The 25,519-nt window shown below is 44.5% G+C and overlaps 2 protein-coding genes across 5 annotated transcripts; both read left to right on the top strand.

The window, feature by feature from the left end:
* The first annotated feature begins 512 nt into the window (after positions 1-512).
* Positions 513-13,614, top strand: LOC118398345 (26S proteasome non-ATPase regulatory subunit 4-like). Its single transcript, XM_035793584.1, has 10 exons — positions 513-660; positions 1,820-1,960; positions 2,213-2,327; positions 2,478-2,564; positions 2,831-2,899; positions 11,555-11,770; positions 11,925-12,036; positions 12,189-12,323; positions 12,601-12,635; positions 12,934-13,614. Exons 1-10 carry the CDS (start codon positions 563-565, stop codon positions 13,105-13,107), a joined length of 1,182 nt encoding a protein of 393 aa, XP_035649477.1. The 5' UTR covers positions 513-562; the 3' UTR covers positions 13,108-13,614.
* Positions 13,615-13,726: 112 nt separating this feature from the next.
* Positions 13,727-23,283, top strand: LOC118398344 (zinc finger protein 687b-like). Of its 4 annotated transcripts, none has more exons than XM_035793580.1 (10): positions 13,727-13,952; positions 14,700-16,997; positions 17,227-17,522; positions 17,998-18,182; positions 18,592-18,768; positions 19,057-19,219; positions 19,399-19,728; positions 21,087-21,199; positions 21,527-21,623; positions 21,784-23,283. In XM_035793580.1, the coding sequence occupies exons 2-10, from the start codon at positions 14,714-14,716 to the stop codon at positions 22,357-22,359; spliced, it is 4,221 nt and encodes a 1,406-aa protein (XP_035649473.1). In that variant the 5' UTR covers positions 13,727-13,952; positions 14,700-14,713; the 3' UTR covers positions 22,360-23,283. The 4 variants fall into 4 exon arrangements, with proteins under 4 accessions (XP_035649473.1, XP_035649474.1, XP_035649472.1 ...); XM_035793581.2 differs by lacking the exon at positions 13,727-13,952 and adding an exon at positions 13,976-14,210; XM_035793579.2 differs by lacking the exon at positions 13,727-13,952 and adding an exon at positions 13,976-14,419.
* Positions 23,284-25,519: the final 2,236 nt, after the last annotated feature.

The following is a 25,519-nucleotide window of genomic DNA, read 5'->3' as shown; positions in this document are numbered from 1 at the left end:
GAATCACAGAAATGCCTTTTCATATGCTGTCAATTGCACATTTGTATTTCTGTTCTTGGAGAACTGGCATCTTGAAAGTCTTGAAAGATGATGTAGGGAAAATATTTTTGCATAATTTACATGATGTGCTGTTTACATTATTTAACATTTTATTATGAATATGCTTGGAGGAATGATTACACATTTGGGTATCAGAAAAAAAAGCAAGGGTCTTTGATATGAGGTGCTATAGTTACGTAACAAACGCAACTATGGTGTGCGCAACTATGGGGCAAAACAGACTTGGTTTAGATTGTTGACAACATGTAAACTATATTACAGTTGTTCGTTATGTAGCTAGTTCATTTTAGCCATATGAGCATTAACATGAAATCAGTCAAAACAAGACATGGTATCAAGAACAAGAATGAAACTAACTGAAACGAATCACTTACTCATGCATGGCAGTTTCTTGTCATTGTTGCCTACGTTAGCTATTTGGCCATCCAGAATCAAAAGAACTCACTGACTTCTGCACATTTTAGCTGCTCATTGTCAGCTAAAACATCTATTAGCCAATCACATGTCTTGTTTCTTCTCTCCAATAGACAGTGAGGTTCTTACATTGTCAGAGAGCGACCAGAAAGTTTTCAAAATGGGACTCGAAAGTACTATGGTGTGGTAAGAATAACACACATCTTGTTTGCGTTATATCTGTTTCATAAAGGATTTCTTTATACGTTACAATGAAGGGAAGGAAACGCCGACGCAATTGTATACTTCTTGGGGTAAAATTGTTTATGCTAGCTAAACCAGTGGAATAGGGGGATTTACTGACTGACTTAAGTCATTAGCTGTCTAGCTAACGTTATCTATCGGTGTCAGGGAACATCAAGGGGAGAAATTCGTTAACGCTTTTCATTATCATATACGTTATTTGTGACTTTGAACAAATGGATAACAAACCAATGGCACCCGTTTGCCTACTAGCATATGATGTTATTAACTAGCTTTACCTGCCATTTAGCTAAACGTTAGCTTAGCTTGTATGCTAATCACAAGAGGTTGTCTAACGTTAATTGCTAGCTAGCTGGCTAGACAGACATGAACTGTAGCTAAAAGTGTGTCTTTGATAGCAATTTATTCAGCCTAGTTATTCATATTTCCGGGTGTATATCAATTGGCTTCTTTACATATGTAATATTTCTGGGTGATCTAGCAACTTGGCTAGAGTCCCCTGGCCCTGAGAAAGGGGGACTGGCGTTGCCCATTCCTATCCTACATGTTCCCATGACCAGTTCATCTTGAATGTTTCAACTGTCATCCAAACTATTCTAGTTTGCATAAGAATGGCATTTGTTGATTTTTATCTAGCTGTTTACATTCTTTCATTAGCTACCCTTTTACATTTTGCAGTGTCACAATTCTGAAAGCAGGTGTTTATAGAGCTGTGCAATATGGACAAAAATTCATATCGCTATACATTGCCTGAATTGATGTGATGATAAATGGAACGATAAGTCTAAAACATTCATGTGCATTTTTTTTTAAATTACCATTTAAACTGCTACTACCAGTAGTTTGATTGTAGTCGCCATCAATTGGCCCATTAACAATCACCCATATTAGCACCCTTGTTTAATTTCAAACTTCACATTTCTCTAGTATAGGCTACTTATCAGAATGAACGTTGTCAGCAAAAGGCCTGCGATAAATGATTTGTATGATCGGTGTTGATAATTTTTAGTTTATCGTCCCAGCTCTGCATAGCAGCATTAACCATTCTGATAATCCTATTGTTCTTCAATCCGGCTCATTTATGTCCCTCTCTCATCCCCAGTGTGGACAATAGTGAGTATATGCGCAATGGAGACTTCCTGCCCACTAGACTACAAGCCCAGCAAGATGCCGTCAACATCGTCTGTCACTCCAAAACTCGGGCAAACCCCGAGAACAATGTTGGCCTAATCTCGATGGCTAAGTAAGCTTGTGTTTTTTTGTGTGTTCAAAATACGAGTTGTCTGACTGAGAACCAGGAGAACAAATAACTATTCTGAAACGAGTGTTTCATATGAACATGTGAGTCTGAGACTAATTGAACTGTGTGGCCTGTAAAATGAAATGGAGGCCTCTGATACCAAATAGTGGCATTTAGGTGGAAAACCGATGCCTTGACTGACAGACATTCCCAGTTTTAATGCTGTTTGGTTGGATTTTTTATGTTTGACTGCAGTAACTGTGAGGTCTTGACCACACTGACCCCAGACAGTGGCCGCATCCTGTCCAAACTGCACGCTATCCAGCCCAAAGGCAAGATCTGCTTCTGCACTGGCATCCGGGTGGCCCATGTGAGTGTCATTGCTTTTGCAGAAAATGTCTTTGAAAATGTCATATAAGCCAGATCATTATTTTACACTGAGTTACAAAGGTTACAATTGAGCAGGCTAGTGTGTGTGTGTGTGTTCATGCATAATGTGTTTTTCTCTGTGTCTAAATAGCTGGCCCTAAAGCACAGACAGGGGAAGAACCACAAGATGAGGATAATTGCCTTTGTGGGCAGCCCTGTGGAAGACAGTGACAAGGATGTGAGTTTGCCACCTACCAGTGTCTTATCTAAACATATATTTCTCTTACTTTGATGATATAGCAACTAGCCTAACCGAGTATTATGTAATTTCTCTCACAATGGCACTATTTTCTGGCACATACAATTTTTGTATAAAATGAATGTACATTATAGCTGGTCCCACAGAAGGTGTGTTTTCAACAATAGACATGCAGCTTGTCACCATGGTTACTGGTCTTTCTCTCCCCCTCTGCTTCCGTTCATCCCAATCTATGGCCCCCACAGCTTGTTAAAATGGCCAAGCGCTTAAAGAAAGAGAAGGTCAATGTGGATATTATAAATTTTGGGGAAGAGGTAAGAATCGTTTCCTTGTGCCAGTATTTTTAATTAGCCCTATTATTTTTATGTTTTCAGTTGAAGTCGGAAGTTTACATACACTTAGGTTGGAGTCATTAAAACTCGATTTTCAACCTCTCCACAAATTTGTTGTTAACAAACTATAGTTTTGGCAAGTCGGTTAGGACATCTACTTTGTGCATGACACAAGTAATTTTTCCAACAATTATAATTCACTGTATTACAATTCCGGTGGGTCAGAAGTTTACATACGCTAGGTTGACTGCCTTTAAATTGCTTGGAAACTTCCAGAAAAAGATGTCATGGATTTAGAAGCTTCTAATAGGCCAATTGACATCATTTGAGTCACTTGGAGGTGTACATGTGGATTTATATCAAAGCCTACCTTCAAACTCAGTGCCTCTTTGCTTGACATCATGAGAAAATCAAAAGAAATCAGCCAAGACCTCAGAACAAAATTGTAGACCTCCACAAGTCTGGTTCGTCCCTGTGAGCAATTTCCAAGCGCCTGAAGGTACCACGTGTACTATTGTTTGTACAGATGAACAAGTATAAACACCATGGGACCACGCAGCCATCATACCACTCAGGAAGGAGACGCATTCTGTCTCCAAGAGATGAACGTACTTTGGTGCAAAAAGTGCAAATCAATCCCAGAACAGCAGCAAAGGACCGTGTGAAGATTCTGAAGGAAACGGGTACAAAACTATCTATATCCACAGTCAAACAAGTCTTATGTTGACATAATCTGAAAGGCCGCTCAGCAAGGAAGAAGCCACTGCTCCAAAACCACAGACTACGGTTTGCAACTGCACATGGGGACAAAGATCGTACTTTTTGGAGAAATGTCCTTCTATTTTTGTTTCATTAGAAACAAAAATAGAACTGTTTGGCCATAATGACCATTGTTATGTTTGGAGGAAAAAGGGGGAGGCTTGCAAGCCAAAGAACACCATCCCAACTGTGAAGCACGGGGGTGGGAGCATCATGTTGTGGGGGTGCTTTGCTACAGGAGGGACTGGTGCACTTCACAAAATAGATGGCATCATGAGGCAGGAAAATTGTGGATATATTGAAGCAACATCTCAAGACATCATTCAGGAAGTTAAAGCTTGGTCGCAAATGGGTCTTCCAAATGGATTATGACCCCAGGCATACTTCCAAAGTTGTGGCAAATGGCTTAAGGACAACAGTCAAGGTATTGGAGTGGCCATCATAAAGCTCTGACCTCAATCCCATATAACATTTGTGGGCAGAACTGAAAATGCGTGTGCGAGCAAGGAGGCCTACAAACCTGACTCCATTGCACCAGCTCTGTCAGGAGGAATGGGCCAACATTCACCCAACTTATTGTGGGAAGCTTGTGGAAGGCTACCCAACACGTTTGGCCCATGTGAAACAATTTAAAGGCAATACACTCAATTAGTATTTGGTAGCATGTAAACTTCTGACCCACTGGGAATGTGATGAAAGAAATAAAAGCTGAAATAAATCATTCTCTTCATTTTAAAAATAAAGTGGTGATCCTAACTGACCTAAAACAAGGAATTTTTACTAGGATTAAACATCAGGAATTGTGAAACTGAGTTTAAATGTATTTGACTACGGTGTATGTAAACTTCCGACTTCAACTGTACATGCATACATACATACAGTGAGCACCATAATTCATTTTTGTGTTATTTTGGTTCTGTACTCTAGCACTTTGAGTTTGAAAGGATACAATGACAATGAGGGTGAAGTGCAGACTGTTAGCTTTAATTCGAGGGTATTTTCATACATATCGGATGAACCGTTTAGAAATGACCACCTTTTGTACACTGTCCCCCCATTTTTAAGTTACTACAAGTATTTGTTGAATTGGCTTCACAGATGTGTGTTGTTAGGCAGGTGTATTCATTTGTGTCGTTAGTGAATGCAGGAGAGCTGTTGATGAATGTATTGATTCTAGACTGCGCTTGCCTTTGGAGGTTGTTGTTGGGGTGTGACAACACGAGGAAGACGGCAGTGTCGATGCAAATGAAGCTGGCCATCATAAGGCTCAGAAATGAAGATCAATCAATCAGGAACATTGCAAAAACCCTGGGCATGCCCAAGTCAGCAATTTGGTTCATCATTAACAAGAAAAAAACAACCGGTGAACTAAATTATGTCAAAAGACCTGGTAGACCTAGGAAGACCACTGTAGTGGATGGACGGAGAATACTCTCTATGGTGAAGAACCCCCCCCCCCCTGACAACAGCCCAACAGATCAAAAACACTACCCTGGATGCAGGTGTAGATGTGTCAAAGTCTACCATACGTGGAAGACTACACCAGCAGGACTACAGACGGTACGCTACAAGATGCAAACCACTGATAAGCCTGAAGAACAGAAAGGCGAGATTACAGTTTGCTAAAAAAGCACCTACAAGAGCCACAAAAAAGTATTTTGGACAGATGAGACAAAGTTTAACATGTAGAAGAGTGATGGAAAGTGAAGTGTGGAGGAAAAAAGACATGCCCATGATCCAAAGCATCCCACCTCATCCATGAAACATGGTGGAGGGGTGTTATGGCTTGTGCCTGTATGGCTGCCAGTGGAACAGACTCACTTGTCTTCATCGATGATGTGACTGCAGACAGAAGTAGAACAATGAATTCTGAAGTCTACAGAAATATTGTATCTGCTCAGATAAAAACCAAATGCCTCAACTCATTGGTAGGCACTTCATCATGAAACAAGACAATGACCCTAAACATACTGCTAGAGCAACAAAGGGGTTTTTGATGGCCAAAAAGTGGAAAATCGTTGACCGGATCTGGATCCAATTGAACATGCATTTTACATGCTGAAGAGGAGACTGAAGTTAATAAGTCCCCAAAACAAGCAGGAACTGAAGATGGTTGCAGTATAGGCCTGGCAGAGCATCACCAGGGAAGATACCCAGCTTCTGGTGATGTCGAAGCATCGCAGACTTCAAGCAGTCATTGCAGGCAAAGGATATTCAACCAAATATTAACAATGATTACTTTATTCTACATTATGTTAAACTGTCCAATGTTTTTTGATGCCCGACAATGGGGGGACAATGTACAAAAGCTTCTATAATTTCTAAACGGTTCATCCGATATGAATGAAAATACCCTCAAATTAAAGCTGACTGTCTGCACTTTATCCTCGTTGTCATTGTATCCTTTCAAACTCAGTGCTAAGAGTATAGAACCAAAATAACAAAAAAAATGTCACTGTCCAATGAATTATGGTGCTCACTACATGGAATCATGTGGTAACCAAAAAAGTTATAGTTTATATATCTATTTTACATTGAGATTCTTCAAAGTATCCACCCTTTGCCTTGACGACAGCTTTGTACACTCTTGGCATTCTCTCAACGAGCTTCATGAGGTAGTCACCTGGAATGCATTTCAATTAACAGGTGTGCCTTGTAGAATTGATTTCCTTATTGCGTTTGAGCCAATCATTTGTGTTGTGACAAGCTAGGGATGGTATACAGAACATAGCCCTCTTTGGTAAAATACCAAGTCCATATTATTGACTGAATTACTCGCGCTGCTAAAACACTCGACCACTGCTACTCCAACTTCCGGGATGCTTAAGGCCCTCCCTTCGTCAAATCTGATCACGACTCCATTTTTCTTATGCCTTGCTATAGGCAGAAACTCAAACAGGACGTACCCGTGCTAAGGACTATTCAATGCTGGTCTGACCAATCGGAATCCACACTTCAAGATGGTTTTCATCACGCAGAAGGGATATGTTCCAGGTAGCCTCTGGGAATAACATTGACTAATACACTGTTACGGTGACCTAGTTTATTTAATTTTTTTATTTTACTAGGCAAGTCAGTTAAGAACAAATTCTTATTTTCAATGATGGCATAGGAACAGTGGGTTAACTGCCTGTTCAGGGGTAGAACGACAGATTTTGTACCTTGTCAGCTCGGGGATTTGATCTTGCAACCTTTCGGTTACTAGTCCAATGCTCTAACCACTAGGCTATCAGGAAGTGGATAAGAGATGTTGTACCCACGGACTATTAAAACCTACCCTAACCAGAAACCGTAGATGGCAGCAGTCGCGCAAAATTGAAAGTGTGAACCACTGCATTTAAGGTGACTGGTAATATGGCCGAATACAAAGTGTAGTTATTCCCTCCGTAAGGCAATCAAACAGGCAAACGTCAGTATAAAGTCAAAGTGGAGTCGCAATTCAACAGCTCAGACACGAGACGTATGTGGCAGGGTCTAAAGACAATCACGGACTACAAAGAGAACCAGCCACATCGCGGACACTGTCTTGCATCCGGACAAGCTAAACACCTTCACCCACTTTGAGGATAACACAGTGCCACCGACGCAGCCCGCTACCAAGGACTGTGGGTTCAAATTCTCAGTGGCCGACATGAGTAAGTAATTTAAGCGTGTTAACCCTCACAAGGCTGCTGGCCCAGACTGCATCCCTAGCCACGTCCTCTGAGCATGCGCAGACCAGCTGGCTGGAGTGTCCACCATTTGTTCCTGTACCCAAGAAGGCAAAGGTAACTGAACTAAATTCCTATCGCCCCGTAGCACTCACTTCTGTCATCATGAAGTGCTTTTGAGAGTCTAGTCAAGGATCATATCACCTCTACCTTACCTGACACCCTAGAATATAATAATAATATAATAATAATAAATAATAATATATGCCATTTAGACCCACTTCAATCTGCTTACCTCCCCAAAAGATCTACAGACGATGCTGTCTCACTGCACACCGCCCTGTCCCATCTGGACAAGAGGAATACCTATGTAAAAATGCTGTTCCAGCATTCAACACCATAGTATCTTTCAAGCATATCATGAAGCTTGAGGGCCCTGGCTCTGAACCCCGCCCTGTGCAACTTCCTGACAGGCCGCCCCCAGGTGGTAAAGGTAGAAAATAACACCTCCGCTTTGCTGATCCTCAACACGGGGGCCCCACAAGGCTGTGTGTGCAGCCCTCTTGTACTCCCTGTTCACCCATGACTGCGTGGCCACGCAGGCCTCAAACTCAGCCATCAAGTTTGCAGACGACACAACAGTAGTAGGCTTGATTTCCAACAATGACGAGACAACCTACAGGAAGGAAGTGAGGGCCCTAGGAGTGTAGTGCCTCTCACTCAACGTCAACAACACACAGGAGCTGATCTTGGACTTCAGGAGACATCGGAGGGAGCACACCCATATCCACGGGACCACAGTGGATAAGGTGGAAGCTTCAAGTTCTTCGGCATATCCATCACCGACAAACTGAAATGGTCCACCCACACAGACAGTGTGGTGAAGAAGGCGCAACAGTGTCTCAGGAGGCTGAATAAATTTGGCTTGGCACCTAAAACCCTCAAACTTTTACAGATGCACAATTGAGAGCATCCTGTCGGGCTGTATCACCTCCTATCACCTTCTGCCCACAACCGCAGGGCTCTCCAAAGGGTGGTGCAATCTGCCCAACTCCTCACCCTGGGCAAACTACCTGCCCTCCAGGAGACCTACAGCATCCGATGTCACAGGAAGGCCAAAAAGATAATCAAAGACAACAACCACCCGTGCCACTGCTTGGTCACCCCGCTATCATCCAGAAGGCAAAGTCAGTACAGGTGCATCAAAGCTGGGACTGAGAGACTGAAAAACAGCTTCTGTCTCAAGGCCATCAGACTGTTAAATAGCCATCACTAGCACATTAGAGGCTGCGGCCCCATATACATAGACTTGAAATCACTGGCTGCTTTAATACTAGAACACTAGTCACTTTAATAATGTTAATGTTTACATATTGCTCATCTCATATGTATATACTGTATTCCATTCTGCTGTATGTTAGTCTATGCCGCTCTGACATTGCTCGTCCAAGTATTTTATACATTCTTAATTCCATTCCGTTGCTTTAGATTTGTGTGTATTGTTAGATATTACTTGTTAGATATTACTGCACTGTTGGAGCTAGAAACACAAGCATTTCACTACACCCGCAGTAACATCTGCTGGACACGAATGTTGACAATAAAATTTGATTTGCAGAGGATAAGTATATTAGAGTTAACAGCCTCAGAAATTGCAGCCCAAAAAAATGCTTCACAGAGTTCAAGTAACCGACACATCTAAACATCAACTGTTCAAAGGGGACTGCATGTTCGAATTGCTGCAAAGAAACCACTACTCAAGAACACCAATAAGAAGAAGAGACTTGCTTGGTTCAAGAAACAGGAACAATGGACATTAGACCGATGGAAATCTGTCATTTTGGTCCAATGAGTCCAAATTTGAGATTTTTGGTTCCAACCGCCGTCTCTTTGTGAGACGCAGAGTAGGTGAACAGATGATGCGTGTGTGGTTCTTATTGTGAAGCATGGAGGAGGTGTGATGGTGTGGGGGTGCTTTTCTGGTGACCCTGTAGTTCACTTATTTAGAATTCAAGGCACACTTAACCAGCATGGCTACCACAGCATTCTGCAGCAATACGCCATCCCATTTGGTTTGCGTTTAGTAGGACTATCATTTGTTTTTCAACAGGACAATGACCCACACACCTCCAGGCTGTGTAAGAGCTATTTGACCAATAAGGAGAGTGATGGAGTGATGCATCAGATTACCTGGCCTCCACAATCACCCAACCTCAACCCAATTGCAATGGTTTGGGATGAGTTGGACCGCAGAGTGATGGAAAAGCAGCCAATAAGTGCTTAGCATATGTGGGAACTCCTTTGATTGTTGGAAAAGCATTCCAGGGGAAGCTGGTTGAGAGAATGCCAAGAGTGTGCAAAGCTGTCAATATTAACCATGCTACTTTTGAAGAATATAAAATATTTTGATTTAACACTTTGGTTACTACATGATTCCATATGTGTTGTTTCATAGTTTTGATGTCTCAACTATTCTACAGTTTAGAAAATAGTCAACATAAAGAAAAACCCTGGAATTAATAAGTGTCCAAACTTTTGACTGGTACTGTTTATATATACAGAAAGTATTCAGACCCCTTGACTTTTTCACATTTTGTTAGGTTACAGACTTATTTTAAAAAGTCTATTTTTTTCACTCAAACTACACACAATACCCCAAAATGATAAAGCAAAAACAGGTTTTTAGATGTTTTTGTTCTTCTTTTTTTTTTACTCAGTACTTTGTTGAAGCACCTTTGGCAGAGATTACAGCCTTGAATATTCTTGGGTGTGTCCCTACAAGCTTGGCACACCAGATTGTCTCAAGCTCTGTCAGGTTGGATGGGGAGCATTGCTACACAGCTATTTTCAGGTCTATCCACAGATGTTCGATCGGGGTCTAGGCTCTTGCTGGGCCACTCAAGGACATTCAGAGACTTGCCCCGAAGTCACTCATGCGTTGTCTTGGCTGTGTGCTTAGTGTCGTTGTCCTGTTGGAAGGTGAATCTTTGCCCCAGTCTGAGGTCCTGAGTGCTCTGAAGCAGGTTTTCATAAAGGGTTTCTCTGTACTTTGCTCTGTTCATCTTTGCCTCGATCCTGACTGGTCTCCCAGTCTCTGCTGCTGAAAAACATCCCCACAGCACGATGCTGCCACCACAATGTTTCACTGTAGGGATTTTGCCAGGTTTCTTCAGATGTGACACTTGGCATTCAGGCCAAAGAGTTCAATGTTGGTTTCATCAGATCAGGTAATTTTTTTCTCATGGTCTGAGTGTCCTTTAGGTGCCTTTTGTGAAACTCCAAGCAGGATGTCTTGCCTTTTTACTGAGGAGTGGCGTTTGTCCGGCCATTCTACCGTGAAGGCCTGATTGGTGGAGGGCTGTAGAGATGGTTCTTCTTCTGGAAGGTTCTCCCATCTCCACAGAGGAAGTCTGGAGCTCTGTCAGATTGACCATTGGGTTCTTGGTAACCTCCCTGCCCAAGACCCTTCTCTAGGAAGAGTCTTGGTGGTTCTAAACTTCTTCCATTTAAGAATGATGGAGGCAACTCTGTTCTTGGGAACCTTCAATGTTGCAGACATTTTTTGGTACCCTTCCTCAGATCTGTGCCTTGACACAATCCTTTTTCGGAGCTCTACGGACAATTCCCTTGACCTCATTGCTTGGTTTTTGCTCTGACATGCCTTGGGACCTTATATAGACAGGTGTGTGCCTTTCCAAATAATTTCCAATCAATTGAATTTACCACAGGTGGACTCCCAAGTTGTGGAAACATTTCAAGGATGATGAATGGAAACAGGATGCACCTGAGCTCAATTTTGAGTCTCCTAGCAAAAGGTCTGAATAGTTATGTAACTAAGGTATGTTTTTAGATTTTTTTTATTTTTTATATTAGCAAAAATGTGTAAAAATCTGTTTTTGATTTGTCATTATGGTGGTGGGTGGGTGTGTGTGTGGATTGAGGGTGGGGGCAATTTAATACATTTTAGAATAAGGCAGTAACTTAACAATGTGGGTAAAGTCAAGGGATCTGAATACTTTCCAAAGTGTGTGTGTGTGTGTGTGTGTGTGTGTGTGTGTGATTAACACAATTACTTGGTTTTAACTCCTGCTTGTTTCCATTCCAAGCTAAATAAATGTATTTCATACATTTTCATAGATAACACAGTATTAACTCTTGAATGGTTCATTCTCACTCTCCCCTTCTCCCATATTCTCTATTGTGTGTCTCTTCCTCCATCGTCCTCCAGGAGTTTAATACGGAGAAGCTGACTGCCTTCATCAACACTCTGAATGGGAAGGAGGGTACGGGTTCCCACCTGGTGACTGTACCCCCAGGGCCTAGCCTGGCTGACGCCCTGCTTTCCTCCCCCATCCTGGCTGGGGAAGGAGGCTCTATGATGGGCCTGGGCGCCAGCGACTTTGAGTTTGGCGTGGACCCCAGCGCCGACCCCGAGCTTGCTCTGGTAAAAATGCAATAGGGTTCCTTTTAAAGTGACATTTTTGCATTTATATTTCGGTCATTTAGCAGATGCTCTTATCCAGAGTGACCTTAATCAGTGAACCAGAGTCACCAGCATACAGTTTTTCTGGCCTTTAACTGTGTTCCTCTCTACTCAGGCTCTGCGTGTGTCCATGGAGGAGCAGAGACAAAGGCAGGAGGAGGAGGCTCGCCAGGTGGCTGTTGCTTCTGCAGCCAATGTCACCACAGCAGACAGTAAAGAAAGTGAGGGTAGGTATAGATATGTGTGTATATTTAGTGAGTAAGTTTTGTGTATCCCTTTTGTCTGCTGTATTATTTATGCATAACCATTCTAATATCTCACGTATGTTAGGCATAAAGGAGAATACAGATGTTTGTACTGTAATGGTTTAATTCCTCAGAATCCGAGGAGGCCCTGCTAAAGATGTCAGTGTCTCAGCCTGAGACGGGTGGTGCTGCAGTGCTGCCTGACTTCAGCAATATGACAGAGGAGGAGCAGATTGCATACGCCATGCGGATGTCTCTGGCCGGAGAGGGTGCGTTATAATCACCATCCACTCTCATGCTTTCAGAATAGCACCCATTGACACACACACACACACTTTGCGGTGTGGATGATTAAAAATAGATTTTACATTTTTTTAACATTTCGTTTTTAAAGCTTGTTACTTACCAATGATCTGGACTGTCATAGTTACACCGCAAACCAAAACAAAGGGACATTTCCAGATACATAGAGTTTCCATATGATATACATTTGATTTGATTTTGACCCTCTCCCTCCATTCCCTACCAACCCATCCCTGTGATTAGAGTATGGCGATGCTATGGACACTGAAACTGCCAAGGTAGGTAACTCGCATGATCAATGAAATCAGAAACCTTATAGTTTGTTTTTCAATACAGTCGTGTGACGTCGGTCCGCTAAAATTTCCCAGTTGCAGTTTATGAAACACGCCCTTTCTCGATTTAGTCACTGGTGTTTTGTCTCATTTGTGTGTAAGTTCTCCATCTCCCTTCCAATCAGGATCACCTCTATTTGCAAGTACATGTACCAGGAATTTGACCTGCTCAAATGGTGCTGACAACAAACAGAATACATAATCAGTGCCTTTATTAATGATGTGCCTTGTGGTTCTTCCTCAGGAGGAGGATGACTATGATGTGATGCAGGACCCAGAGTTTCTCCAAAGCGTCCTGCAGAACCTGCCAGGTGTCGACCCTAACAATGAGGCCATCCGAAACGCCATGGGCTCCCTGGCCTCCCAGACAGGCCCACCCAAGCCTAACCGCAAGAAAGACGAGGATAAGAAGAAATGAGGCATGGGGACAGACAAATTGACGACACGCATGGGTTGTGTCTGAAATGGCACCTGAAATGGCACCCTAAATAGTGCACAACTTTTGACATGGCTCTGGTAGGGTAGTTGACACCGACATAATTATGCAAGGCTACAGACAGGAAGACAGTTGGACGGACACTAACGCATGATATGACGGACAGTCAACAACATTCACAAGAAACCCACAAGCACACACAAACAGACCAAACTGGAATGCCACCAGGATTGTCATTGGCATACAATCTAAATCTTTTCCGGTTTCTCACTGATTTACCCCATCTTAACTGACTGATTCGCAAGACTGACTGGCATTATATGTTGTATTTAATGACAGGGTAAATCAGTGAGATTGGGGACCTATCTTAACTGACTGACTGGCATTATACGTTGTATTTAATGACCGGGCCCCAAGCTTGTAAACTAAACAATATCCTCCTTTTATTTTGTTATTTTTCTATTGCAATAAATAAGATGGATGACGCTTGTTGGTGTGTATATCTGTCTGATTGATTGCTTGCCCAGTCCCCACTCCCCTCCACCCCATATAGCCAGAACAGCAAAGCTTAATTAGAGAAAGGTGTGAACTATTGTGGCAAGAATTAACATATCAGTTTTTATTATGTTATCTTTTGTGTTCACATTTAATATTAACAAATGACGTTTGTCCGTATGTGGCACCATTTCCACGACTATTTCTTTTTGTAGCTTCGGCAATACAAAAATTGCATTAATACAATGATCTGATAGGACCTCTTCATTGTGTGGCAGGAAGTAAAGGCACGTCATCTTGAGCGAGCGACAATAGTTGAATCACAGATCCAGGTAAACTATTTAAAAAAATATGTGCAATTGAGAATCAAAATTCCGGTCCAATCAATTGTCCACAGTGACAATGATTTATGGTTATTTCCCAGTAACTCGTTATGAAGGCATGGGATGGCCTCCACTAAAGGACCCCTCGCTCTGCTTGGGCTCAGCGCGGCCGGGCCATCTAGCCTGGCGGGGGAAGCCGAAATAAACTTGAACAGCTGCGAGACGTTTGCGCTTTTAAATGATTGATTAGTTGTGAAGCCATTGCAGGTTAATCCATATGTCAAGTATATAAAATTTAACGTCCACACTCGGTGAATTAATCTATTGAACCGATAAACAATTGGATGTATTTCTTAGCTAAATATGTTTTCGCTAGTCTGTCGTAGGTTTTAGCCAGCTAGCGATAGCTATTTGTTGACAATCGTAGCGAGACGGGCTATGTGTCAAACTGCATTGTGTTCATGCTAGCTGGCTAGGTAATAACAGCACCCCTCTCGAAATGTTTACTGTATGCAATGTTTTGCTAAACTGGCTAATAGTCGCTGCAAATTCTTGGGTCAAATACAATCCTGTTCGACATGGATCTGTGTTAATAACTTGCTTAGCTACTAACTAGCTAGCTACCTTTACTGAACTGCAACACATAAGGACAGCCAGCTGGCTAGCAATTTCAATGAGAAATTAGAAACACAGGATGTTTTAAACTTGGAATCATATCACTCATTTTCTGTCCTCTTGGTTTATCCTCTCTTGCAGGATTTGGTCCCGGCATGGGGGACATGAAGACCCCAGATTTCGATGACCTATTGGCAGCATTTGACATTCCTGACATCGATGCTAAAGAGGCCATCCAGTCTGCTGATGAGGCTGACGGGCCAGGCGGTGCACCTCTGGGAAAGCCGGACGGTGGGGTTGGTGTAGGGCCATCTCTGAGACCAGCTAGCCCCACGGACCCACAGGCTGACACCCCTATTGTCAGCGTTATCGTAAAGAACTGTGTACGGCCTGACATTGATGGAGGGGATGAGGACACAGACCAGAACACTATGGACAGCATTGCCGGGGTCGCTATGGGTCCACGGCTCGGTGTCTGTGCCCCAGACATAGCGGAATCTGAACCACTCAATCACAATGGGTTTGGGGCTGCTGGTATAACTATGCCCCTAACCCAGGCTCAGGCCCAATCTAATGGGGAGCCGTGGTCAGTGTCTACCCCCAAAACGGAGGGTGGAGGAGGCGGTGCTGGATCAACTAAATTAGTCAAGCAGGTTGGCAATATATTCAACAGACTGAAGCCTCTCATGGCGCAAGGGTCGGGAGACCCTGTAGGGAGGGCGAGGAAGATGCAGCTCCTACAGCAGCAGCACACACGGCAAGAGGCAGGCAAAGAAGCTTCGTTATCCTCCTCTTCATCTGTTGTGTCTGCGCCTCTTGTCTCAGGAGCGTCAGTAGGACTGTCCTCTCCTTTCTTCCCGCCTTCCAAGCCTCTGCTCCCGTCCCCGCCATCCGCCCTCTCCTCACACCCGTTGCACTCATCTCAGCCGTTTAACGGGGCACCTAAAGCCGGCCCGACATTGTGTCCCAGAGACTCAGAGGGGGTTGATTCAGATCCGGACCTAGGGCCCCCGCTGCTGATCCAGGAACCCCCTGGCTCCCCCTCCCGCACCCCTCCCAAACTGACCCGTCGTTTTAGGTCCTCTGCTGGCAGCTCTGACTCCACCCATCCCATGGCCTCATCGGCAGCTCACCCCAAACCAGGGGACATTCCCTCGGGCTGTCTACCACAGGAAGACAAACACCCAGAGCATGTTATAGAAGAGCGAGACTCACCTGAAAGTCCTGAGCCAGAAATACCCATATCGGCTGCACCAGTAACCGCCAAGAGGTGCTCCAGCCCTGCAGTAGCCTCCACACCACCCCCCTCAGACCTTCAGGAGCCTAAGGAGGAGGAGGAGGAGGAGATGGAGGTGGAAAATGGAATAGAGAAGGCTATGGATGGAAAGGCAGATTTTGGAGAGGAAGAGGGTGCAAGAACAGGAGAGGAGAAAATGGAAGTGGATGATGGCAAGTCTACACCTCCAACCACTGAAAGTTGCACCTCAACTCCAGGAGGGCCTGCTGCTCCTGCCCGGCCCCTCAAAGTGCGGATAAAGACCATCAAAACCTCCACTGGTGGAATCACCAGAACTGTTACCAGAGTCGCACCCAAAGCAGGTGCTGCTGGAGCCAAGGGTTTGGAGCCTAGCAAAGCTCCACCAGGGGTGCGGAAGACCCCAGTCAACAGGGCCTGGAAACCTGACACTCCCTCTGGTCGTATGGCACCCTCCCAGTCACAGAAAGCAAAGAGTCTCAACACACTACCCATGTCTACACTAGCAGCCAGTAGTGCTATGCTAGCCGCTGCAACCAAGGCTCAGAACAAGATGGCTGCCTCCTCGGACTCGGACAAGGCCAAGGTATCTGCCACTGCTGTTAGCATCACTAAATCTGCCGCCCTGCCTGCCACTCCCTCGGTTGCCTCCTCTCCGAAGTTCTCAGTAGCCACGGGTGGGATGAGTGTACGTCCTGTTGGTGCTAAAACGTCTAACGGGGGCAGCGCCAGCGTCCTAGCCGGTACTCACCAGCCAAACAAGCCTGCCTCCATTGTGAACAGCACGGGCGCCGTCATTTCCCGCAGCCAGTCTAGCCTGGTGGAGGCCTTCAACAAGATCCTCAACAGCAAGAACCTGCTGCCCAGTTATAAGCCTGACCTCTCGGCGGCTCCGCCCCCAGAGTGGGGGCTCCCTCTGCCTGCCATGGGCTACCGCTGTCTAGAATGTGGCGATGCCTTCGCCTTGGAGCGCAGCCTGGCTCGCCACTATGACAGGCGCTCGCTGCGCATCGAGGTGACCTGCAACCACTGTGCCAAGAGGCTGGCCTTTTTCAACAAGTGCAGCCTGCTGCTACACGCCAGGGAGCATAAGGAACGAGGGCTGGTTATGCAGTGCTCTCACCTCATCATGAGGCCCGTCACCGTGGAGCAGATGATTGGCCAGCAGGACACCACACCCATCAGTAAGGCGGCAGTTTCGGGAGAGTTTAGTGAAAATGGCTTCGTCCCATAGGACGCAGTAAAACAGTTTAAGCAATTTAGGACGCATACAATGTGGCTATATAAACAAAGCTTTATTTCTGTCAGGATGTGGTCCATGTTATTATATGAAACACAAGAGAGAGATACCATCATGCAATTGACTTCCAACTTCTTTGTATTCTTGCTTCGCTTTCTTGCTTTGTTGACCAGGCATGTGTTCCCCTTCTTCAATCTCCTCTCCTCCTCCAGTCTCCTCCCCCACGTCCGGAGCCCCCGCAGTGTCATCCAGTTCCAGCCCACTGAAGGACACACAGTCTCCCTCTGCAGCCCAGCTGAGACCGGTCCGCCGTGCGCCCCAGATCCCCCAGGTGCTGATGCCCCTCCCCAGCAAGAAGGGAGAGGTGCTGCAGTACCACAACTTCAAGTGTCCCGAGTGCCAGGCCCAGTTCTCTGGCAAGGCCGAGCTGGTCGCCCACTTCCAGCAGATCAGAGCTACCCCCAACTCGGTGAGTCCTTTGATACAGAGCCTGAAGTATGAGTGTGCATTATTCACAGGCTAATGACGAACTACTAGTGTCAAGCTTAGTCATACATAATGACTGAATAAGGCAGTTTCCCAGACACAGATTGTGGACTGCTTTACTTTATGTATTACGCAATATTAGTGTTTTACTATGAAAACAAGGCATTTGTAAGGCCTCAATTAACTTTAAAACATGTTCTCTCTCTTCCTTGGCCAGACCTGTGGGTGTGCATTGATGACTGGCTTATTACACAGCACTAGAAATAGTAGTGTATTCATAGTGTTATGCCTTAGTCAACTTTTAAACATTTTCTCCCTCTCTCTCCTCCCTACCCAAACCTGTATGCTGTACTCCCCTCCCATGATGCTGCTAATGTTTACTATGAAAACGAGTTCTGATTAATTCCTCAATGTGTGTGCTGTATGTCAATTGTTAAACCTCTCATCTTCCTGCCCAGACCTGTATGCTGTGCTCCCCTCCCATGATGCTGCCTAACTGGTGCAGTGTGTCGGCTCACCAGAGGATTCATAAGCACCGGGCACCCCACGTTTGTCCAGAGTGTGGGGGCATCGCCCGGCAAGCCAGCTTCCAGACCCACCTGGAGGAGGCCTGTCTGCACTTCGCCCGCCGCATTGGATATAGGTGAAGAGATAGCGTCTGAAACAAATGTAATAAGTCCGCACACAAAAGGATGTCGCAGAAGTATTTTCACTAGCTTAAACAGATGTTTCGGCTTAAGCAGCCTTATTCAGTGTGTCGGTCATCTGCACTGATAGACAATTGTGCTACAAATACATGCACGTGTACATACCACAAACTACTGCTTAGATGCAGCGTTATGTATTATTATGACACTCCATTGTCAGGTGGATGTATGAGGGATACATACAGTAATCAAATGCAAATACACTCCCTCTAACTCAAAGATATGTGAAAAGATGTGGTTGAGGATTCTTTCCTTAGTGGCATCACAATCAAGCCATCCAATATTAGCATCAGTGACTAAACCTATGTGTTTAACATTTTGTTGTTGTTCATATCTGTTCCCCAGGTGCTCCAGTTGCCAGGTGGTCTTCGGGGGTCTGAACTCCATCAAGTCCCACATCCAGACGGCCCACTGCGAGGTGTTCCACAAGTGCCCCAGCTGCCCTATGGCCTTTAAGTCTGCCCCTAGTGCACAGGGACACATCAGCACCCAGCACCCCACCCTCACCGGGGGACAGGCCAAGTAAATACCCCACAGTCGCTGAACCATGTTATGTCTCTAGGTTTAGAGCAGTGTTGTGCAATCCTGGTCCAGAGGACCCAGAGGTGTGTACGTTTTTGTCCTAGTGCTCTAGCACTAACACACTTAATTAATGTGTGTTAGAACAAAAATGTACACCTCTTTGGGTCCCCAGAATTGGGAAAAACTGGTTTTTAGTTGATTGTAAAGCATGTCTGTTTTTGTCACAATTTGAGCCCTGAAAAAAAAGTTTAATTCACTCCTAAATACCCTCTTTCTCTGTATTTGCAGATTGATATACAAGTGTGTGATGTGTGATACAGTTTTTACCCAGAAACCCTTACTGTACATGCATTTCGACACCCACCTGGCCAAGCAGAAAGTGCATGTGTTCAAGTGTCCTGACTGCACCAAACTCTACGCACAGAAAGGTTCCATGATGGAACACATAAAGGTTTGTTTAGTGAAATTCCAACTCATAGGTAAACATACGATTGTAGTAAAGGAAAGTGACATGTTAGTTGATCAATCCCCTGGATGGTAAATAGTAATTTATAGGAGCTAATTTGTCAATATTGTCTTCTCTTTTCTCTTGTCTGATTGGTTATCCCTTTCTTACTTCCTCTTATCCAGACTGCTCACAGAAGGCAGTCAGTCAAACAGGAGGGCCAATCCAATGCCTCTGCCCCTGCCCCCACCAACCCCTCAGCCCCCTCCCTTCCAAAATCCAAGCCCTCTGCAAAAAAGGACAACTCAGATGGGGAGGACTGGGGCCGAGACCAAGAGGAGGAGGAAGGAGAGGAAGAGGGGGGTGAGGACTATGAGGAACCTGAGAATCAGTCTAGTTCTATGGAGGTAGGCAGCCATCGTGGGACCATCTCAGAATGGAGCTGCCAGCAATGTCAGAAGACCTTCACACAGAGCGACGACTACATCTCTCACATGAAGACAGAGCACGGAAAGGTAATTATCTGTATAACCTATGACCCACTTCACATTAAAAAAAATAAAGATGCGAATCGATTTATTTTTAACAAATCAAATGATTTGCTTTGCCATTGTAGTATTTTGGATTCGGTTAGATCGCGGTGAATTGAATCAAATAATAATTTGTGAATTGCAAAACATAAAACTGTGTAGCCTTCCATTGGGATTATGTTGCTGTGTGCATTGCAACACAATAGATGCCAGTCAACTTGCAGAGAAACCTTCTAAGGAAAAATACATCTGACTAACCTAGAAAATACAGTGCATTCGGAAAGTATTGAGACCATATGACTTTTTGCACATTTTGTTACGTTAGACTTATTCTCTAAAATGGATTAAATATATATTTTCTCATCACACTACCCCAGAATGACAAAGCCGAAACAGATTTTTAGACATTTTTGCAACTATTAAATATAAAACAAACAACTTATTTACATAAGTATTTAGACCCGTTGCTATGAGATTCAAAATTAGGCTCTGGTGGATCCTGTTTACATTGAAATATGGCAGAACTATGCCTCTGGAAAAATGTACTAATTTGGCTGGGACATGCTTGCTGTAGCTAGATTTCCATACAATTTGCGTCCGATTTTCATGTGAATATTCGAAAATCTGCATAAATGCTAATTTTCCCACGAGATATGTTGCCATCAAACTGACTTATTGCGGATAAAAGTCTGTGCGTGCTGATGGAAATAGGATATGCCGGTTATAAATGCAGACCAAAATATATATAATTCGACATGTAATGGTAAAATTAATTCTGCGAGAAATTGATATAATAACCATCATAACGAAGTAAACATGGAGTTGCGCGATATGTTGTGTGGTCCTCCCACCACGACTTGGGAAACCGTGCAGTTTATTAGGCTACAGATTAAAGAAATTATGAACTTCACAGGGTGGTGAAAGTGCACATGATGAGCTTAATGCCTCTGTTCCAATAAATATCCAGGGTCTTATTTTTGTGACGTAATGATCGATGCTTTTTGACAAATAAAAATACCGTTCTTATCCATAATAATCTCTTAATGTAGGTTGCTTACATCATCGGCAAGCTGTTGGCTAGAGCACATGTGCCAAGACCAGACTAGGCACATTTTCTCAATAACGCAACAGATTTTGTGACAAACCCATCAGTAGAGTTCAATGCAATGGAAACCCATTTTACTTGTATTTTTCCATTCGGTACATGGGAATTTAACCAACTTTTTTATGTGCACGACGTGGTTTTGTACCAAGGTTGTTTAGTATTTGTATGACCTTAGTGTAATGTGTGGGGGTGTGTGCACAGAGGACTCACCCTCTTTTCTCCTCAACTTCCCCTGTAGACTATGAAGAAGTTCCCGTGTTGTGTGTGTGAGAGCTCCTTCTCCACCTCTTCCAGCCTGCGGCGCCATGTACGCGTCATCCACGAGGGCAACAAGAGAGTCTTCCACTGCCAGTGAGTGAACCCCATAATCATCTAAACATCCACAAAAGCACCATATTTTGTCCCCTGTAGCTCAATTGGTAGAGCACGGATAGTGGGCTTTGATTCCCAGGGCCACTCGTACATAAAAACAAAGGCTGTATGCATGACTAACTCACTTTGGGGGGGGGGAAGCGTCTGCTAAGTAGGATATATATTATACTTGAAAATGTCTGTAGAGTTGATATGACAAGACAATTAGCAGGGATATTTAGAATGTTAAGTTTAGTCGAATATCAGCCCACCTAAGGAAAGTGTGCAGCATCCTCAGAGCCTATGTGTATACTTATGTGTTTGCAGATATTGCACAGAGGGCAAGCGGACCTTCAGCAGTCGGCTCATACTGGAGAAGCATATCCAGGTCCATCATCACAGGGTCAGAGCCACTGACGGACAGGTCAGTTAGAATCCATTCTTCTTTCCATCACTTGGTGGGGGTACATTTCAGTAATGTTACCCATGGATCTGAGTATGTTAAACCAAAAATCAATACTGCTTTTTGACGTTCTCTCTTTTTGACCCCCCACCCCTCTGTCCCCATGCATGGATCTCCACAGATCAGGAAGCGTTCAGTCCCGGGTAAGGGCCCAGGCAGCTCATCTGAACTTGACGGGGAGGGGGGGCCACCAGGGGACGAGGAAGGGGGTGGCACGGACAGCAGAGAGGCCACAGAGGGGGGCGAGGAGGGCAGCATTCCTGTGAAGAAAACGCGAGCGTCGGCGCTTCCCGAGCCCGAGGAGGACGACAAAGTGTTCCGCTGCGTGCCGTGCGGCTTCACCACGGAGGACGGCGCCGAATTCCAGCGCCACATCCCGCAGCATTGCGCTGATGCTGCCTCCTTCCAGTGCCTGCAGTGTGGCGTGTGCTTCGCCTCGGCTGGCTCCCTGGGACGCCACCGTTTCATCACCCACCGTGTGAGAGATCCCCAGGGGGAGTCACACCACAGGCCACCCCGCACCCCCTCCTCCCCGGACGACTTACCCTCGTCCCCACAGGACGGAGAGGACGGTAAGGGGAAAATGAGCTGCAGGGTGTGCAGCCGGCGCTTCGACAGGGCCTCCGACCTTAACACCCACTTGAGGACCCATGGCATGGCCTTCATTACTGCCCACAAGACGGACAAGCCCCAGTAGGGTGAGAAGTTGCTGATCCTGGGTCAGTTTTGCATTTCCCTCACTAATGGTTAGGATTGGGGGAGAAGAAGCAGATCCTCGATCTGTAACTCGGGGAAACTTCACTCCAGAGCCGGACAAGCCCCAGTATGGAAAGGAGGGGTGAGGCCTCGGAGTAACCGACAGGCCTGGGAGATGAGGGGTTTTGACTTGGAATAATTTTAGGGGAACTGAATGTGGATAGATGAGAGCTGACCCAGATGTACTTCTGTGCCGTTTTGAGCCACTTGACCTCCTTCGTCACACCTGCATGCTGAGCAGTGGACTGGACACTCATGAGGATGGGAGTTCTGAGGGTCAAGACCACCTGATCATAGCATCGATATCACCCATACGTGTCCAACATTTCCATGATTGTGTACGTTTTTCTGCCATTAATATGGTTTGTCTATCTTTAATGTGAACCATGCTATCATTTCTACATGCATTTCTTTCCTTTTCCAAGCTGTGTCTTGAAAGGTATTCTGTCTCGCGTTGCATCCACACCGACCCACTGTACAAAGAAAGCACTCTTGTTGGTCATAGATCAGTTTCTATGGGTCCACCTCTTGAGTGAGGGTTCGATAACTGTTCTCAAATCAGTATCTGAAGCAAAAAATAGTATTGAGAGTAACACTGATTTTAAGTACTAATGACATTGTTCTATTTATTTATATGAAATACATTGTTGTCGTTGTTTGTGAGACATTGCAGCCAATCTTATGGTAAAGGGAACTTGAAATGTATGACACAGACAGGTGAGATTTATTTCTCTGTTTTGATACGCTGAACAAAAATATGAACGCAATATATAAAGTGTTGGTCCCATGTTTCATGAACTGAAATAAAATATCCCAGAAATGTTCCAGGCGCACAAAAAGCTTCTCTGAAATGTTGTGCACAAATGTGCTTTTAGTGAGCATTGCTCCTTTGCCAAGATATGCCACACCTGTTTGGTGGATTATCAAGAAGCTAATTAAACAGCATAATCATTAAACGGGTGCAATTCGGTCACACACAATGCCAGATATTTTGAGGGAGTGTGCAATTGGCATGCTGATTACAGGAATGTCCAGCAGAGTTGTTGCCAGAGAATTTAATGTTAATTTCTCTACCATAAGCTGCCTCCGTCGTTTTTGAGAATTTGGCAAGTACAGCCTCACAACCACGCCAGCCCAGGACCTCAACACAAACTGTCAGAACCTATCTCAGGGAAGCTAATCTGTGCACTCGTCGTCTTCACCTGACTGCAGTTTGGTGTCAACCATGTCAGTTGGCAAATGCTCACCTCCGATGGCCACTGGCACGCTGGAGACGTTCTCTTCACGGATGAATCCCAGTTTAAACTATACGAGGCAGATGGTGTTGTGTGGATGAGCGATTTTCTGATGTCAACATGGGGAACAGAGTGCCCCGTGGTGGTGGAGTTATGGTATGGGCAGGCATAAGCTACGGACAACGAACACAACATTTAATCAATGGCAGCTTGAGCGCACAAAGATATTGTGTCGAGATCCTGAGGCCCACCGTCCCGCCATTCATCCGCCGCCATCACCTCATGTTTCAGCATGATAAAGCAACGCCCCGCCCCATGTCACAAGGATCTGTACACAATTCCTGGAAGCTCAATGTCCCAGTTCTTTCATGGCCTGCATACTCCAGTTGCCCATTGAGCATGTTTGGGATTGACATGTACGAAAACGTGCTCCAGTTGCCGCCAATATCCAGCAACATCGCACAGCCATTGAAGAGTGGGACAACATTCCACAGGCAACAGCCTGATGAACTCTATGGGAAGCTGTGTCACACCAGATACTGGCTGGTTTTCAGATCCACGCCCCTACCTTTTTTATTAAGGTATGTAACCAACACACACATATTGGTATTCCCAGTCGTGAAATCCATAGATTGGGGCCAAATGAATTTATATTGACAGATTATTTTATATGAACAGGAAAATCTTTGAAATTGTTGCATTTATATATATTAAGTTCAGTGTAGATTATTGTAACCCGTCTTGTTTCGAGTGGTACATTGTCATCAATCCTCTAGCCAAGATAAGTGAGTTCCAAGGTTTTATCAGTGGTGGACATGGGTATATGTTGGGTACATGTCATACTCTAAAATAAAGTGTTTGGGTTTTGTTACTTATGAAAATGTGAATTTAAGTATAGTATTTGTACTCAAATGTTTTGTTCTTCAACCAATTTGAAACAAAAATGAACAGGATTTTTATGGGAGGTAGGCTAGCTATAGATTGTCACTCACAACTAAGCAGAGGGAGAGTGCGAGGGGTTGTAATTTGTGTTTTAATGTGTATGGGCATTTCTCTGAGTTGTTTTCTAACTGCAGAATCAGTGCTTGAACTATTTGTTTTTTTGTTTGTCACCTGCTATGAAGTACTGTGTGTGTGTGTGTGTGTGTGTGTGTGTGTGTGTGTATATATACACACACACACACAGTACTTCATAGCAGGTGACAAACAAAAAAACAAATAGTTCAAGCACTGATTCTGCAGATATATATATATCTTGTGCATTCGGAATGTATTCAGACCCCTTCCCTTTCCACATTTTATCCTTGGGTATATATATATATATATATATACACACACTGCTCAAAAAATAAAGGGAACACTTAAACAACACAATGTAACTCCAAGTCAATCACACTTCTGTGAAATCAAACTGTCCACTTAGGAAGCAACACTGATTGACAATACATTTCACATGCTGTTGTGCAAATGGAATAGACAACAGGTGGAAATTATAGGCAATTAGCAAGACACCCCCAATAAAGGAGTGGTTCTGCAGGTGGGGACCACAGACCACTTCTCAGTTCCTATGCTTCCTGGTTGATGTTTTGCTGGCGGTGCTTTCACTCTAGTGGTAGCATGAGACGGAGTCTCCAACCCACACAAGTGGCTCAGGTTTTCATCAAGGACCTTTCTGTACTTTGCTATGTTCATCTTTCCCTCAATCCTGACTAGTCTCCCAGTCCGTGCCACTGTAAAACAACCCCACAGCATGATGCTGCCACCACCATGCTTCACCATAGGGATGGTGCCAGGTTTCCACCAGACCTGACGCTTGGCATTCAGGCCAAAGAATTCAATCTTAGTTTCATCAGACCAGTTAGGAGC

Source organism: Oncorhynchus keta, chromosome 19 (genome assembly GCF_023373465.1).
Source record: "Oncorhynchus keta strain PuntledgeMale-10-30-2019 chromosome 19, Oket_V2, whole genome shotgun sequence".
Classification (NCBI taxonomy): domain Eukaryota; kingdom Metazoa; phylum Chordata; class Actinopteri; order Salmoniformes; family Salmonidae; genus Oncorhynchus; species Oncorhynchus keta.
This window is presented reverse-complemented; position numbering and strand designations above follow the sequence as displayed.

Excerpts from the sequence above, each read along its gene's own strand:
- LOC118398345 (XM_035793584.1), top strand. The coding sequence starts at position 563 with ATGTCTTGTTTCTTCTCTCCAATAGACAGTGAGGTTCTTACATTGTCA. Across the intron at positions 2,900-11,554 it reads TTATAAATTTTGGGGAAGAG|GAGTTTAATACGGAGAAGCT; the intron begins GTAAGAATCGTT and ends ATCGTCCTCCAG. Across the intron at positions 12,636-12,933 it reads TGGACACTGAAACTGCCAAG|GAGGAGGATGACTATGATGT; the intron begins GTAGGTAACTCG and ends GTTCTTCCTCAG.
- LOC118398344 (XM_035793580.1), top strand. The coding sequence starts at position 14,714 with ATGGGGGACATGAAGACCCCAGATTTCGATGACCTATTGGCAGCATTT. Across the intron at positions 18,769-19,056 it reads CTCACCGGGGGACAGGCCAA|ATTGATATACAAGTGTGTGA; the intron begins GTAAATACCCCA and ends CTGTATTTGCAG. Across the intron at positions 21,624-21,783 it reads TCAGAGCCACTGACGGACAG|ATCAGGAAGCGTTCAGTCCC; the intron begins GTCAGTTAGAAT and ends GGATCTCCACAG.